The sequence below is a fragment of the Pelodiscus sinensis genome, chromosome 2 (assembly GCF_052426305.1).
Source record: "Pelodiscus sinensis isolate ZL-2025 chromosome 2, ASM5242630v1, whole genome shotgun sequence".
Taxonomy (NCBI): Eukaryota; Metazoa; Chordata; order Testudines; family Trionychidae; genus Pelodiscus; species Pelodiscus sinensis.
Genome location: NC_143053.1, coordinates 75,329,424 through 75,346,397, shown reverse-complemented (window position 1 = coordinate 75,346,397; position 16,974 = coordinate 75,329,424). Strand labels below are relative to the sequence as shown.

The 16,974-nt window shown below is 42.0% G+C and overlaps 1 protein-coding gene across 2 annotated transcripts in view; it reads right to left on the bottom strand.

Annotated features, from left to right (window-relative positions):
• Positions 1–559: 559 nt before the first annotated feature.
• The window catches only part of LOC102447430 (desmocollin-1), a 44,149-nt gene continuing 27,734 nt past the window's right edge, over positions 560–16,974 (bottom strand). Inside the window, exons 12-17 of one of the 2 annotated variants that reach the window (XM_075920790.2) lie at positions 14,582–14,794; positions 9,198–9,425; positions 5,379–5,500; positions 3,345–3,554; positions 2,256–2,301; positions 2,036–2,173 (exon numbers count right to left, since the gene is read on the bottom strand). In XM_075920790.2, coding sequence (XP_075776905.2) covers positions 2,266–2,301; positions 3,345–3,554; positions 5,379–5,500; positions 9,198–9,425; positions 14,582–14,794 — 809 coding nt within the window. In that variant the 3' untranslated portion in view covers positions 2,036–2,173; positions 2,256–2,265. Of the gene's footprint in view, positions 2,174–2,255; positions 2,302–3,344; positions 3,555–5,378; positions 5,501–9,197; positions 9,426–14,581; positions 14,795–16,974 lie in introns of both variants that reach the window. The other variant, XM_075920789.2, reaches the window with a different exon arrangement.

The following is a 16,974-nucleotide window of genomic DNA, read 5'->3' as shown; positions in this document are numbered from 1 at the left end:
CAGAATGGATGTGGGTGAGTAGCAATGCCATCACGATTTATTTTTACTGTGATTTTATTCTGTAGCAAGAAAGTTCAGAATACCTTGGATATTATTAAAATCTTTGATCTCTGTGACAGTCTTGCCTCTCGTGTTGGAAGCGGACATTGCTCAGGGTAAATTGGGCGCCATTGCCATACACACTACTGATTATCTAAAATACCTTTAACATTTTCATCCTTGTGCAGACTATTTATCACAATTTGATCTTATTAAAAAATATTCTGAAGTCTACTTACAGCCAATAAAATATAAAGCTGCATCTACCTTTTGAAGTTATTTAGACAATTAAGGTTTTGAACTGACTTGTAGCCATGTGTAGAATTCCCATTGCCATCAAAGGCAGTTTTCCACACAGACACAGAATAACATGACCCCCTTTGTCATGTATCATGTGTTTAAAAAATTCATATAATACAGGTTAAAAACAATTTCCATCCTAAGGCATATGTGGACAGAGCAACTCCTACAAGCAGCATGACAAAAAACAAAACAAAAAACCCCACCATAAAACCCTTAATTTTCTCCCTTTTTTTTTTTTACAATGAAAGGGAAATTTTAATGCACAAATGAATCCTGGGAGCACAGCAAAGATGAGTATTATATCCAGGGTAGCAAAGGTTAACCAGATGAAAACTTACTGAATTCAGGAACAGCTAGTTTATAACACAACCATGAGGTCCCAATCTTATATACATGATACAATACTAAAGTATTTTAATATGTAAACTTTAATTATGCTTGAGCAATACATGTTTACTTTTCCTTAGGGATCTGCCTGTAGTCGTACCTGTGAGTATGTAACAAATTATATATTAATAAATAATAGGATAACAGTGGATATCATACTTGAGTTGTTTTTTTAAATGATAAAATTATCAGTGCTGTCTGTGTCCATACTTCATGCTGCATTTTGTGACACTTCTGCTCACAGAAATAAATGACTGATTTCATAATATGATTAATTTTATAATGTGACTTGTCTCCTTTGCCTTAGGGTTCTTTCTCTCTCCAGTGGTATACACCTAAGGCTAGATTTTACAGTAGGCATTAGTAGCCATATTGTATAAAATGGTAGGCAGTATTCACCATCTCTGATGTACTTATACTGAAGCTCACAAACAGCTGAGGTACAAATTATATCTAGAACACTAAAAGTAAGTCTTGGAGGTCATGTGCTCAGGATATAGGAGTCTATTCTACTGCATTTGCATTACAGTAGTTATCCTATATCCTGAACTCCTGATCTCCAAGCATATTACTTAAGTGCTTACATACAATACTAATCTACATCCCTTGGGATAGTACGTTTAGCGGGTACTAGTCCAATAGGAGGAAATACACTTTTGAATATTGTTACATCTATACAATACATACTGTTTTTTCTTTTCAGTTCAACATAATGTTTCTTCCCACATCATCATCGAGTATTCTAGTTTGAAACTGTACTTGTAAATTAAAATCTCCTATTTAAATGTATACAGGTAAGACATAAAATACCTTGTTTTAGTTATACAGTATTTTTTCACTGAAGAAAAAAAATGAAATAAAACTGTCTACCTCAAGCCAAATAAGAGGAAAATATGAAGATGAACGCTTAAGGACTACACTACTAAGTTTTATATTAAAAAGCAAAACACAATAGAAAAGTAGAACACCAGAAAGAATGCAATATTATTGTATTCACATCACTTTAAGAAAAGCACCTAAAATATAAACTTCAAAGCATAGGAAATGAGTACAGGTAAAAAATCTACATACCACGGAATTAATGCAGGATTTACACACTTAAAACCACCCTAAATGTTTTGATAAACCACTTTCCTTAGCAAGAAAAAAAAAATAGAATCAGCTACTTCAAGTTTAAAAATACCTATCCTCTGCAAAGTATGACACCGCCCTTTATTTACAGATATTAGTACTCTGACACAAACACTTATCTCTTTATACATGTTTCTGCTAATGTCCTAAACTTGGGTTCCAGATGATCTAAAAAGTCAAGCGCCTCCTCTTCTTGCTGATCAGTGCAGCAGCCTACAGAACCAGCCAATGATCCTCTTCCTTCATAATTATATGGAAGGACATAGTCTTCAGAATGCTTATTTTCTTCATCCTGTCTGCACATATACACCTTCTGCATAATAAAACAAAATATACTATTAGTTTTCTTAAACTGTTATCCTAAAAGTATGGCATAAAAATAATTTTTTATTTACCTTTTATTGTTTAATTTTTAATCAGAGTGTGTCCTCTAATGGGTTCCTACATACAAAAAATGCACATAATTGGTCTATATCTTTCATACTATAAAATAAGTATTTAACAAAAATACTGATCACACACACAATAATAAAAATGTGAAGAAACTGGTTAACCTGTTAAACAATTCAAAACCATTGGAAAATGAGATTAAAAGCATGATTTATACATAATTGGGGCCCTACCAAATTTACAGTATCAGTTTTAATATTGGCCAATTTCACATTTTTAGACATTCCGGGTATATCTAAACTACACCCTTCTGTCAGCAGAGGAATATAAATTAGACGTATCAAAAGCGCAAATGAAGCCGTGATTTAAATATCCCGCGCTTCATTTGCATAAAGGCAACCGCTGCTTTTTTTCTAAACGAGGCTCTTCAGAAAAAAACAGCAGTTTAGACGGGGCATTTTTGATAGAAATGCCTCGTTTCGAAAGATCCTGTATACCTCTGCAGCATGAGAAAATACTCGGAGGTGGAACTCATATACCCACCTCTGGCAGTTATAAAAGGGACAAACAAATCCTGTCCCTGCCCACCCCAGCCAGGACTTGCAGCTAGGAGTCGTTCCCCTACCCCCAACCCAGCTGGAGTGCTCCCAGCAGCATGGGGAGATCAACTTTTACAGGGAAGAACTTATTTCACAGTCTAGGACACATTTTTCACTGCCAAACACATAAAACTTGGGATTTGGTGCATTTTGTACATACATTTTCTAATGTTGTATAGCAAAATATGCATCACATCTAGTATGTGCATGAGGCCTTAAATTATCATTTCTTGGAAGCACTTAGATAAAAACTGTGTAATGAACAGTAGCCCAAAACCAAGTATGACTGTTCACACACAGGTTGCATTCTAAATGGAAAACAGTTCTGCTTTTTTAAAAAGTGAAGAAAATCATTTACCCAACTCTAATAAATTCCACTGAGAACCACACCAAAACAAAGAATGGTCTAACAATCACAGAAGGGATGGGGTAAGGAGAGGAACTGTTGTAAATTTAAACTAGTGCAATACCTAAGACAGATATCAAAATACTTACTTCACCTAGACGAGAATGTGTGAAATTGTGCCATTCTGAGTATGAGTATCTGCCTTGTTCCATCATGGTCTGCCCACGTTCATTGAGGGTCTGATGTCCTTTGGACATTTCAAAAGCATTTCCCCCTGTGCTTACTTCATGTCCGCCCATGCCAACCCCATGTTCACAAGAATGTACAGGTGCAGCTTGTAAAGGAATTATATTTGGATCCTAAAAGCAAAGATAATAGTGGGGAGGAAAATCTTACCAAAATACTTCAGGTGTAAATTTTTCCTAACAAAGAAATATTTCCTTTTCTTTAGGCACCTTTGCTTTTGAATACCTAACTTGGAAAGGATACAAAATGGTCAGTGCTTAAACTGAAATGTCTCAGTTCTGTCTGCAAACAGTATTGTACTGAATCCAGGCTGAGCACGCTCCCTGATATCAAAAGAAATTTGTGGATAAATCACAAACAACTGAAGGCCTTAAATACATATAGTTTCGAAAGCATCTTACAATGACCACTTTGGGAAGCAAAAAGCACTCAGATACTTTTGTATTACAAATCTTTGGCTAGTATGCTATAAAGTATTACATCAATAAAATTTTATTTAGATTGCAAAGTCAAGCACTAAAAAGCTGCAAAGCCAAATTTTTGGTTGTTTGTACAACCTTCATTTTGTTCCCTTGGGCATTTCAGCCTTTGCACTGAAAGAGGCTGGAGTCCTGTAGAAAAAAATTGTATATAATCACATGATTAAAAGACAGACATTAACAATACCTAGGCACAGGGTGGCCAATTTAAGATTACAGGCAACTGTAAATCTGATATTTCCTAACTTTTTGAAACTCAAGAAAGATTTAAGGTGATTTTAAGAGGGAAAAAAACCAGGCGCTATGCTCAATTATAACACCCTTCCAAACAATGCATCATTATAATTTGCATCCCGAGTTTTAAACTTGAGTGCTTGACTTTACAACTTTAATGTTGTTTTAACCAGTTGAGAGAGTAGTTGAATGCTGTTATCCTCTGTGTGGATCAGCCACTTTCATTAAATTCCCCTGCTGGAAGCCTCAGGCAGGCGTGGGCAATAATTTGATAGGGGGCCACACCAAGATTTTGGAAAGTGGTTGAAGGCCACGCTCTTGCATGGAGGAAGTGTGGGATCTGGGATGGTAGTTGGGTGCAGGAAGGGACTTGGGGTAAGATTGAGATTCAGGAGGGAGAATGGAGTCTGGGAGTGAGTTTGGGTGAAGGAGGCAGTTGTGACCCAGGGCAGGGAACTGGGATGCAGGATTTGGGGATGTGACCTAAGATAGGAGGGGATTGTGATCTCAGGCAGGAGATTGGGGTGCCAGATCTGGGAGGTGGTATGGGTGCATGTGGAATAGTGGGGCAGGAGTGGGGGCCAGAGGCAGGTTCTGGCCAGAAGACTGACCAGCCAGCAGCCAAACCAGCCTGCCTCCCTGCAGAGCTTAAATTGTTTCTGACTGCTCAGCCATGTGCTTGAGTGAGTAACTGAGCAGAAGGATTGTGCTCCTTGGCTGCCTGTTATTCAAACAAGCAGCTCCCATTGGCTAGTGTCTGTCCAGAAACCAGACAGTGGGATTGTGCTGTGGGCAGGAACAGAATCTGAATCTTTCTCCCTCCCCTCCCGACTCAAAGAGAAAGCATCCCACAGCTGTGTTTGAGTGATGTCCAGGGCAAGCAGAAGAGATTGCCTGGGGCTCCCCACTGCCTCCGTGGGCCGGATCCAGCCCGTGTGCCTTATTTTGCCCAAGCCTGGCCTCATGTGTAGGTCTCTCTCGGCTATTAAATACATCCCCACCTCTTCAAGATTTGACACACCTATCTTTTTCCTTTCTAACCCCTATCTCTATTTGAAAATAAAACCCGCTTTGCAAGTGATCAATACATTTACTAATCCATTATCCTAATTTTTTCTTTTCACTTACTGATTCACAAATTTGCAAGGCTTCTCTGTTACACTGTGGTGCTAAAATACCTTCATTCCACATTCCTACATTTAAATAAATAAAACCACAACTCACCATCACTTCTTCTCCTGGTGCTTCTGTGTTTGATATAATTAAGTTCTGATTAGCTAAATCATCAGTCACGTGTTTATGCACTATTGTCCTGCCATAACAGCCACAAAGTGTAATCAGGATTACTACAAAACAGAAAAAAACATTTTTTAAAAACATCTTGAGTATAAGGTACTTGATTTTTGTGCATGTCTGAGAAGAATATATGCATAGCCTAGTACTGATGAAGTACTTAATATTTTATCTCCAGCAAACCCAAGTGTGATTAGTGACTAGCAAATTTTAAGCCTATAAATACTCTGGTATGCAAAAGTCATATTTGAAAACAGGGTGCATTGATTTAAATCAGCAAGCAGGAAACCCTGATTTAAATAATTTATTTTGATCTTGTTTATTGATGGTGTTCGATTATTTTCCCATACGGAGGTTAAGTCTCCATGGTTAGCAACCAAGTTTACATTCAACTAAGTATTGCCTTTACACTAAATTTCATATTGCTTTTTGCTAATATAGCATACATATACATTTATGTAAGCAGCTATATTAACATGCATACATTTAGATTTCTGAAGTTTACATTTTCTCATTGTTAGAAAATGATAAATATGTTATTTATCAGAAATGCACAAACTTTAGTTAAATGGAACTCTCAAATATTCTGGATACAAACAAGAAAAGTTTTTAAAAAGTCAGTTTTAAATACAAAATGTGTTTGATAAATAAAGTATTAGCTGTAATAAACTGAACAGTTTATGGTTACCATGTCCATCCATATTTTAGAACTAGTAAACCCTGTTACTCATATATCAAGATTTTATTCCCAGTCGGACTAAATCAAATATAATTTACCTCGATATGAAGCTACCAGACCTGAGGAATCTCCAGCTAGTATAGAATGGGGCAACCTGTCTCCTCAGAAACATAAGCACATCAAGACTGTTGCCATTTACTGCACTGTCTTCTCATAAAATACTATGTCAGCTTCAAGTTCCCAGTCCTCTATTTTCAAAACACTTTGATGGTTTAAGCCACAATATGTATGTTGCACAAAGATGCAAGAGGAGGACTCCATATCTCTGGCAAAAATCAAACTGAAAACTGACCATTACAAGAGTAAAGCTCACCTGTGCAGGCAACAAAGCTTTCTTATAAGCTTTGAAATGAGATCTTGTGAGAGTTTAACACAACATCACAAACTTCACCCACTTCTATTCCAAATACAAATGCAAAATGAACAACATGTAGCACAGCTAACATATGCTCAATAAAATAACTTGCGCTGTTGATTAACTGCAGTTAATGCACATGATTAACTAAAAAAATTGTGTTAAAAATTAGTTCTGATTAAACACCACTTTAATCCCACTGTTACATAACAGGATACCAATTGAAATTGAATAAGTGTTTTTCTACATTTTCATATAGATTAATTTCAATTACAACATAGAATACGTATGCAAGTGCCTAATATTTTATTATAAATGTTTGCAGTATAAAAATGATTTTAAAAGTCTTTCAATTTACTTAAGTATACTATAGTGTATTCTCTATCATGAAAATGCAACTTACAACATAAATATTTGTTACATAACTGTACTTAATACAAAACAACGTAAAACTTTAGAGGCTACAAGTTCAATCAGTCCTACTTCTTGTTTAGTCAATCATTATGACAAACAAGTTTGTTTACATTTACAAGAGATAATTTTACCTGCTTGTTTACACTGTCACCTGAAAGTCAGAAAAGGTATTTGCATGACACTGTTGTACCCAGTGTTGCAAGATATTTACATGCCAACTCATATATTCCTTTATGCTTCAACTAGAAGACAGGTACACCAAACAGAATGCCATATATTTCATGTTACAACTGTCTTGAATGAAATGAGCAATAGTTTCATCAAGAACACTTTCACTACAGATTTGACAACACAAAGAAGGTACCAACGTGAAATTTCTAGAGATAGCTACAGCACTCAACCCAAGTTTTGAGAATCTGAAGTGCTTTCCAAAATCTGAGAAGGATGAGATGTGGAACATTCTATAAGAAATCTTAAAAGAGCAATACACTGATGCAAAAACTACAGAACTCAAACAACCAAAAAGACAATCTACTGCATGTAGGTGGCATCTCACTCAGATGATGAAAAAACATCTGTCAGTCCATGTTTCTTTGGATTAATACTGAGCAGAACTAATCATCAGCATGGAAACATAAGAACATAAAAACAGCCATACTGGTCACACCATAGGTCCATTGAGCCCAGTGTCTTCTCTTCCAACAGTGGCTCATGCCAGATGCCCCAGAGGGAGTGAACAGAACAGATAATTACCACATGACCCTTCTCCTGTCATCCATTTCCAGCCTCTGACAAATGGAGGCTAGAGACACCATTTCTACCCATCTGGCTAATAGCCATTGAAGGACATAATCTCCATGAATTTATCTAGTTCTTTTTTGAACCATGTTAAAGTCCTGGTCTTCACAACCTCTTCTGGCAACAAATTCCACAGATTGACTGTTCACTGCGTGAAGAAATACTTCTTTGTTTGTTTTAAACATGCTACCTATTAATTTCATTTCATGATCCCTAGTTTTATATTATGGGAACAAGTAATTAATTTTTCTTATTCACTTTTTCCACATCAGTCATAATTTTATAGACCCCCCCCCCCCATCATATTCCCCTTTAACTGCCTCTTTTCCAAGCTAAAAATCCCAGTCTTTTTAATCTCTCTTCCTATAGGAACCATTCCAAACCACTAATCATTTTTGTTGCCCTTTTCTGAACCTTTTCCAATGTCAATATATCTTTGAGATAAAGCAACCACATCTGTATGCAGTATTCAAGGTGTGGGTGTACCATGGTTTTATATAGAGGCAATTAGATACTGTTTTATTCTATATCCCTTTTTCATTGATTCCTAATGTTCTGTTTGCTTTTTTGACTGCTGCTGCACATTGAGTGGATGTTTTCAGAGAATTATCCACAATGACGCCAAGATCTCTCTTTAGTAGTTATAGCTAAATTAGTCCCCATCATATTGTATGTATAGTTATACATTTATCAACATTAACTTTACATTTATCAACATTAAATTTTGTTTTGCTATTGTGTTGCCCAATCAGTTTTGTGAAATCTTTTTGAAGCTCTTCACACACTGCTTTGGTCTTAACTACCTTGAGCCGTTTAATATGTTCTGCAAATTTTGCCACATGTCCTCTGGAATGGTGGCTGAAGCATGAAGAAATATTTGACTCTTTAGCACATCCAGCATGTAAATATCTTTCAACCCCAGATACAAGTGCCATGTGAAAGCCTTTCCTGATTTTTAGAGAAGATATTTACCATGTTACCTAAGTTCAAATTTCATAATAGTATTTTCAATTTTCCCATCTCTTTTGTTTTTAACAGTACAAATATTTATCAAAAATAAATATGATGTGAGCACTGTACCCTTTGTATTCTGTGTTGCAATTGAAATATTTTATGAAAAATGTAGAAAATATCAAAAAAATATTTAAATGATATTTTAGTATTGTTTAACAACATGATTAATTTTTAATAGCATGAAAGCCTTAAAAATTAACTATGCAAAATCCCCAGACAGACATCAACTTCCCCCAAAGAAAAGAAGAAAAAGAACCTCAAGTGACAGATATCATATCATATAATGTGCTTCTGGAAAATGCTCAGATACTATGGCAACGCAGGTTATAAAAATCTTAATAGAAGAGGGTGTGTCAATTTTGCAATTAGAATCTTACCTAATTTTGAAAAGAGAATATTTTTCATTTCATATAAATACTAATATACTTACATAGCAGTAATAGTGCCCCCAGAATCATTGCAAGAATGGCCCATACACCAAGAGTAACAGCTGGTGCATCTTGTCGGCTCTTATAACAATCACTTGGAGTAGTACAGTCACAATAGTTAACTGTAACCATACTTATTCCTTCTTTTCCTGCATTATCTTTTACGGCCATAGGAATTTTATATATTCCAAATGGCATATCCCTCATTGGTGAAAGAAATATAGATGAATCTGCAAAGACAAAACAAAACAAAAGTTGGAGGGATTTGGGTTGGAATATGTGAGGGGCTCAAGGCAGGGGGGTCCAGTGTACGATAGGCTCAGATCTTGGGTCAGGGGAGGGAAGGTGCAGGAGTGTTATGATGCTGCGGCCAGACGGGGGCTTGGCCCCAATTGAGGGGGGTGTTGCCCAGACTTCATTTTTAAATAAAATACCATGTCAAACACAAAAAGTTTCTGCATTGTCTTTATTTATGAGAAAGGCAGGGAACCTGTTTTGAGTCAGGGGTCATTGACCTACAGAAAAGTCAGTTGGGGGCCACACGAGTAACTCCTCCAAAAAAAACCAAGCCTCACTAATGTCGCCCCAACTGTGCTGGTGGAAGCAGAGGACATGATACTGGGGAAGGGTGCTAGGGCAGGGTGCTAGTGGGAGTAGGGGACAGGGTTCTGAAGCAGGGGACAGGATGCCAGTGGCAACAGGGGACAGCGTGTTGCTGGGGGCAGAGAACAGGGAGTCCCCTGCACCTACCTCCTCCCAGGACTCCTCCCCTTACCACCACCCCCCACAGAGAAGGGAAGCCCCGGCGCACACTTCCTCTAGGGACTCCCCAACCCCCGCAAGTTCCCAGCATGCTACAGACCTGGGGGAGGGGAACAGCCAGCACACTTCTGGAATCCCCAGAAGTGGTGCACAGCTACAGGACTTCCGTCCACCCTGCAGGAAGCTGGCACTAACTCCATTGTCGCTGGAGGTAGGTAGTGGGGCCCCGAACGACTCACAATCGACTGGTTGAGCCCTCGTGATTGACCAGTCAATCGCAATTAACAGGTTGGTGACCACGGTTCTAGCTTTAAATTACTGAATAGGAAACCAGTTACCATACAATTAAGTTTGGTCACTGACACAGAAAACAAGAAACATGTCTAAAAATTTACACCCTTTCTCCAAGTGCACTTTGTTAATGATACAGGAAAGGAAAAGTGAAAGCTGCATAATCCTCTTCTGAAGGTCCCTGGTATGAAACTTTGGTGGGTTTTGTTTCTGCTTCTTCTCACTCTTATTGATTTTTAAGATCTTTGGGAATGTCTACACTACAGCGCTAATTCGAACTAACTTAGTTCGAATTAGTTAATTCAAACTAAGCTAATTCAAGCTAACGGATCCAGACTAAAAAACTAGTTCGAATTAGCGTTTTGCTAATTCGAACTAGCATGTCCACATTAAGTGGACCCTGAACCGGGGTTAAGGATGGCTGGAAGCAGTGCCGGCAGGGCATCAGATGAGGACTTAGAGCGTAGAGATGCTGCCTCAGGCTAGCCGAGGGCTGTGCTTAAAGGGACCCGACCCCCACCCCGGACAGACAGTTCTCAGGGGTGCCCCGCTTGCAAAGCAGTCCTGGCTTGGATTGCCCGGAGTGCCCACACTGGGCACATCACACCACTCAGCCATCAGCCTGGCTGCACTTGCCGCAGGCTGCTATCTGGGGAGAGGGGGTAATTGGGGGGCTGCAGGAGAGCTTCCCCCCGCCAGAAGCCCGCAGAGCCAGCCCAGTCCTCCCCATCGGGGGCTTGTATCCCATTCCTCCCTCACCTCCTTCCACTTACCCTTCCCTAGCCCCCCTTCCTGGTGTACTAAATAAAGGACAATTGTGTTCAAAAATAGAATCTCTCTATTGAACAAAACTCGGGGAGACTGGGAAAAGGAGGTGGGAGAGGGGAAGAGAGGGTGGGAGAGGGGAGGGCAACTACAATGATGAGGGGTTTGGAACAGGTCCCATATGAAGAGAGGCTAAAGAGACTGGGACTTTTCAGCTTAGAAAAGGAGGAGACTGAGGGGGGATATAATAGAGGTCTATAAAAGCATGAGTGGGGTGGAGAGGGTGCATCAAGAAAAGTTCTTCATTAGTTCCCATAATAGAAGGACTAGAGGACACCAAAGGAAAGGAATGGGTAGCAGGCTTCAAACTAGTAACAGAAAGTTGTTCTTCACAAAGCAAAGAGTCAACCTGCGGAACTCCTTGCTGCAGGAGGCTGTGAAGGCTAGAACTAGAACAGAGTTTAAAGAGACGTGAGATCAAGTCATGGAGGTTGGGTCCATGGAATGGTATTAGCCAGGGGGTAGGAGTGGTGTCCCTGCCCAAGGTTTGTGGAAGGCTGGAGAGGGATGGCACGAGACAAATGGCTTGGTCACTGTCTTTGGTCCATCTCCTCCAGGGTCCCTAGAGTTGGCCACTGTCAGCAGACAGGCTACTGGGCTAGATGGACCTTTGGTCTGACCCAGGACGGCCATTGGAAGCTCAAGGCTCAGGGTCAGGGGTCTCAGTGGACCCCCTTGATTTTCATGCACACCTGCTCCTGGGTGGCCAGGCTGGCAGCTCTCCTGCCCTAGATGGCCACTTTCCTGTTCCTAGTGCGGAGATCGTGGACAAGGTCCACGATGTCCGCACTAGACCAGTCGGGTGCCCGCCTCTTGTGGTCCCAGGCAAGCTCCCGGGAGCCGCCAGCCTGGTCCCGGGAAGAGGCGGAGGGCTGGGGGGGCATCGGGTGGCTGGTTCGAGCCATACCAGGTGCAGGGTCTGCTAGCTGGGTGCTGGCAGGCTTGCACCTGGCACGGGCATCGTAGCCAGCCCGTGCCCCTTTAAGGGGTCTGGGGCCAGGAGGGGGGCAATAGAGTTTCCCTGGTGTTGACCAGAGTGGCCACCAGGGAAAGCTGGGGAGGGCTAGCCTCCCATTAGTTCGAATTAAGGGGCTACACACCCCTTACTTCAAACTAGTAAGTTCGAACTAGGCTTAGTCCTCGTAGAATGAGGTTTACCTAGTTCGAACTAAGCGCTCCGCTAGTTCGAATTAAGTTCGAACTAGCGGAGCGCTTGTGTAGCGCCTATCAAAGTTAATTTGAACTAACGTCTGTTAGTTCGAATTAACTTTGTAGTGTAGACATACCCTATCTCACCCCCCTCCCAGCCCCCCAAACAGTGCAGTGTTCTCTATTAAAGAAGCAGACATTCACTTTCTCTCCATTCCTGAATATTGGAACTGCCCTAATCACCCAGATTAGGGTGTCTTAGTTAGGGTTGCCACGTGTCCAGTTTTCTACCAGACAGTCTGTGCCCTCTGTCCGGTAGAAAAATTCAGAAAATACCGGACATGTGTAATGTCCAGTATTTTCTGAATTGCTGGCTGGGTGCCGGATGGAAGCCTGGCGGGGATAGGGGAGTGACTAGGAGGCGAGACTGCGGTTGGCGCTGGGAGCCCTATGGTCACGTGCAAAAGCTGGGCAGGGGCATTGGCTGGGACTCCCAGCCACTCCCCCCACCTGGCTTCTGCACACAACCAGAGTCTCCCAGCACCAATCGCAGCTCCACCTCCCAGCTGGGAGCCTCTGGTTGTGTGCAGAAGCAGGGCAGGAGGAGTAGCTCCCAACCACTCCCCCAGGCTTCTACTAGCAACTAGAGGGAGTGCCTGCTGGGGGCACAGCCTGTTGGACTCCGGCTGCAGTCAGTGGCTGCACCCCCAGCCAGTTCTGCTTCCTGTCCCCCTTCCTCTGCCCCCCCTCCTCTCATCCAGCCCCCCCAACCCGTAATCGCTGCCCCAACCCCTAATCGCCCCCCAACTCTGCTTCCCGCCCCCCCTTCCTCCTGGCTAGCCCTGCAGCAGCCCCCAACACCCTCCCCCACCAGCCCCACTTCCCATCCCCCTCCTTGCCGGTCCCTCCCCCCGCCCATGATCAAGTGTGTCCATTTTTTTGGCAGGGTCTACCTGGTAACCCTAGTCTTTTTATCTTTCAGTATCTTTTTATCTTTAAGGAGCAAGTGGCCTTCCAGCAAGATGCAATAAATCAATATTGCACAACAATGAATAAGATGTTCACTAGAGAAGTTTTTTCCTAACTCCCATCAGTTACTGGTTGCCTTTTCCCTGAGACATGAAAATATATGTCCTCCTAAAATATTTCAGTTTGTCTAATGAAACTGGATTTTTAACATCAATTTCTAATCCCTAGAAACTCTTGGCTTCATTACTATCTTGTGGGTTTCATGTTAACTTTCTATTGTGTATTTCTTTTCATTAGCTTTAAATCAAATGCCTTTCAAGGAAAATGTGATTGTTTTTCATGCTGTTCCCAATGTCTAACCAGTGTCAAATTTTTGGAATTATCATATAGTACTATGTATTAAATGTTTTTTTGGGATGTTTATGGAGAGCTCCTTGCAAGAACAGGAGAAAGACCACCACATGCACTCATGGGAGAATCTGGCACAAAGGACAACACTTATCAGGAGAATGGAGGCAGACCAGATATCTTAATAATGAATAAGATTTTTAGGTAGCGTGAGGTAGACCAGAAAAGGTTAAAAGTGAAGACAAGTAATTTGTGTGTTTGACTCACTGGAGAAGCAGAGAGATGAGAAAGGGGGAAGAAGCGGGAATGGTTGAAATGCCAAGGAAAATGAAGTACTGGGGACAGCTTTTGGATTGCATACATGTATGGCAACAGGACATGTTTCAAGGCTGGAAAGAAGGAGGAAGTTATGCAGGAGAGCAGCACATGCCAGGGGCAACGCTGGGCTATACTGAAAAGTCACTCTAGGAGGTTACAAAGGAAACACTGGTCAGGCCCTAGTTTGGGGTGTTTCCTTAACTTCTTTATCTGGCGCAGAATTATGCCAAAATATGTATAATGGAAAATATTGGGACGGGAGAAATTAAGTGTCCCCTTTACTCCACTGTCGTTCAACCAAACCACTGCTTATAGTTTTCTTGTTTCTCATATTTAAAAATCTTCCTATTTGTTTTCAGATATTTGGCTATTTGCTCTTCAGAATTGCTTTTAGGTCCTCCTTAATGTACACACTTTTTACCAGCCAAGTTCCTTTGTACTGGTTTGACTAGAATTTGACTGCCATTTTCCAAAGGATCTCTTTTAGGTTTTAAAAAAAATTGTACCTTTCTATTTGGTCATACTAGTTTCCTTCTTGCTTTGCTACTTCCTGTCTGAAGGTTTACATGTTTTCTGTGACTCTGGTATGGTTTGATTAATTTCCAAATACGAATTGCAAATTTGTCTAAGCACACACAAAACTGCATATTGAAAAGATACAGAAAACCGTCAATTCATACCATCAATGTTCTTACTTTTAAAAAGAATATACAATATTGCATACCGTTATTTTGTACTGTTCGCCATTCTGTACGCATTCTCTTGTCAGAAATATCAAATGTGAAAGGATAAGAATAGGGAGACACGTCTGGATCATGTGCAGTAACAAAAATTGGTTTTTTGTCTCTACACATTACATAGTTAATTGGATCCACAAAGGGAGACCTGTTGCAAGGACCCATGGTAGCCCATATTGTTCCAGTACCAGTTTTACCACCTAGGAGACAGAAATAATAAATGTCAGTGCTTTTAATGCTTTTAAAGTGCTAACTGTGGTTTCATCTAATCCAAGCTAGTACCTAGATTTTAAAAGTAAAAAGCAGAGGGGAAGTTTCACCATCTCTCTAGCTTGTCGGAGCACCGACTTCCTCCTTGGCTGCTGCTATGAGGATTCAGTAGGCAGAGGACTGTGAAATGAAGTCAGGAGATGAGGTCTTGCTTGGGAGCTTTTAGGTGCTTCTCAGGATTTCTGGCAGCAGAGAGAGCAGCATCCAGTTGGAGGGGAGGTGTTCCAGTTGGTATTCTCTTACTCACCCCTCAGCTCTTCTAAAGAAAAATCTGCCCCTTGTTGGCTCTTCTCCCCTCTTTGCAAAAACAAAGCTGCCGGGAGACCTGCGACTGAGTGCTTTATCTCCCCTTTAGGGAAGACAGGTGAATCATTCATAATAAATTGTATGATAAATCCCTGTCTTTAATTGACATAAGAGCTTTTACAATGCAGGCTATTCCATAGAGGATTTCAAAACCTTGTGGGAAAGAATCCTGCCTTTATCCCCAATCTCCAACCAGGGCAGGATCTACGCTCCAGCAAAACAAGCAGGTGCTTGGGGCGGCACATTGCCTGGGGCAGCATTCTGGCCTGCACAAGGAGCACGGCAGCGGGAAGCACCAAGGGAGGCCACCCGGAGCTGAGAGCCCCATGCTTAGAGCCTGCGCCTGGCCCCGGGGCGCTGTGAGGGTTGGACAGGAAGGACGGGGCACCCGGCCCCAGCGCAAGGTGGCCGTGGCTGGTGACGCTGAGCCCGGTGGGGCAGGCCGCAGCCACGGTGTCTGCTCCTGGCAGCCGGCTCACTGGAGCAGAGTTCAGGGGCTCAGCAGGCTCTGGGGCTCTACTGCAGTGGGGCCCCATAACCCCCGAGCAGGGAGCCCCACAGACATCATCTTGAGCTAGGAACCCCATGCCCGGCTGCTCGGAGCCTGCCCCCGGAAGCTTTGGGTGGGAAGCCCCGCGGCACAGCCCCTGCTGGGAGGGCGGCGTGGGACAGCCACCGCTGATGAGGCTGAGCCCAGCGGCCTCTTATTTGCCTTCGTTAGTGCGGGCCCCCCTGCCTGTGTGCTCCCTCCAGTCAGCCCCCCCCCCCCCCACGCGCTGTCCCCACAACTCCCCCTCCTCCAACCCCCCCGGCTTGTGTTCTCTCCCATGAAATTCCCCTGCCCGTGAACCCTCCCCCCAGCCTGTGTGCCCCTGCCCACAGTCCAGCGACCCCACCCCCCTCAGCTCGGCCTCTGCCCAGCAACCCCACTTCCTGGCCCACTGCAACCCTGCTGGGACCTCATCTCCTCTCCCCCCCCCATCCCACCTCCCACCTGGATCCCCATATCTGTCTGGATCTCTAAACAATCCCCCCTCCCCCTAGTCTCTGGGCCCTGAACCCTCTCCCCCCCCCACACACACACCCTCTGCCCAGGAACCCAGCCCCCTTGTGCTGTGTCCTGACAACCTCACACCTGCCTGGGACCCAGGTGATTCTCCCTCCCCCTTTGTCTGAGGAAGGGGAACTCTGGTGTTTCCAGTGCCCATGTCGTCAAGTCCCTTCCTGTCTGGGGCAGGAGAGCTTTATTAAAATTGGAATTGTGATCCCATTTAAATAGGCTTTGTTTTAAATAATATACCTTAAAAAATTAAATTAAAAATTGTTATGGCCTAAATTTATCATAACCTAGTTATATAATTTATGAATTAAATTTAAAAATTAAATAGAACATGTCTCCTGTCAACTTTTAACGAAATTCTATCAGTTCACTAGTATAAGTACCCAGAACCAGTGTTTACATCAGCAGTAGCTTCTTCTGCAGGGGAAGAAAGAATGTTTTTATCACTTTGGTTTATTCAGCTAGTTCAATTCAATGATTAGTTGATTCACCATATCAAAACCGAGAGTTGATGAAGCAGAAAAACTTGTTTTCCTCTTCTCTCAGTAAAAAACTGGTTATGAGATCATTCTAACATCTTGAAGAACATGACGACTAGAATTGATCTGTTAAATTCACTATGGATATTTCCTTTGTTTAATAAATGAATTTTAGATGCAAAATGTGTTTGGATACTTTTTTGTTATGCGTCCTTCACATTTAAGGTAGTTTTTTTTCATACAGAAATTAAATGCTGGTTTTGTT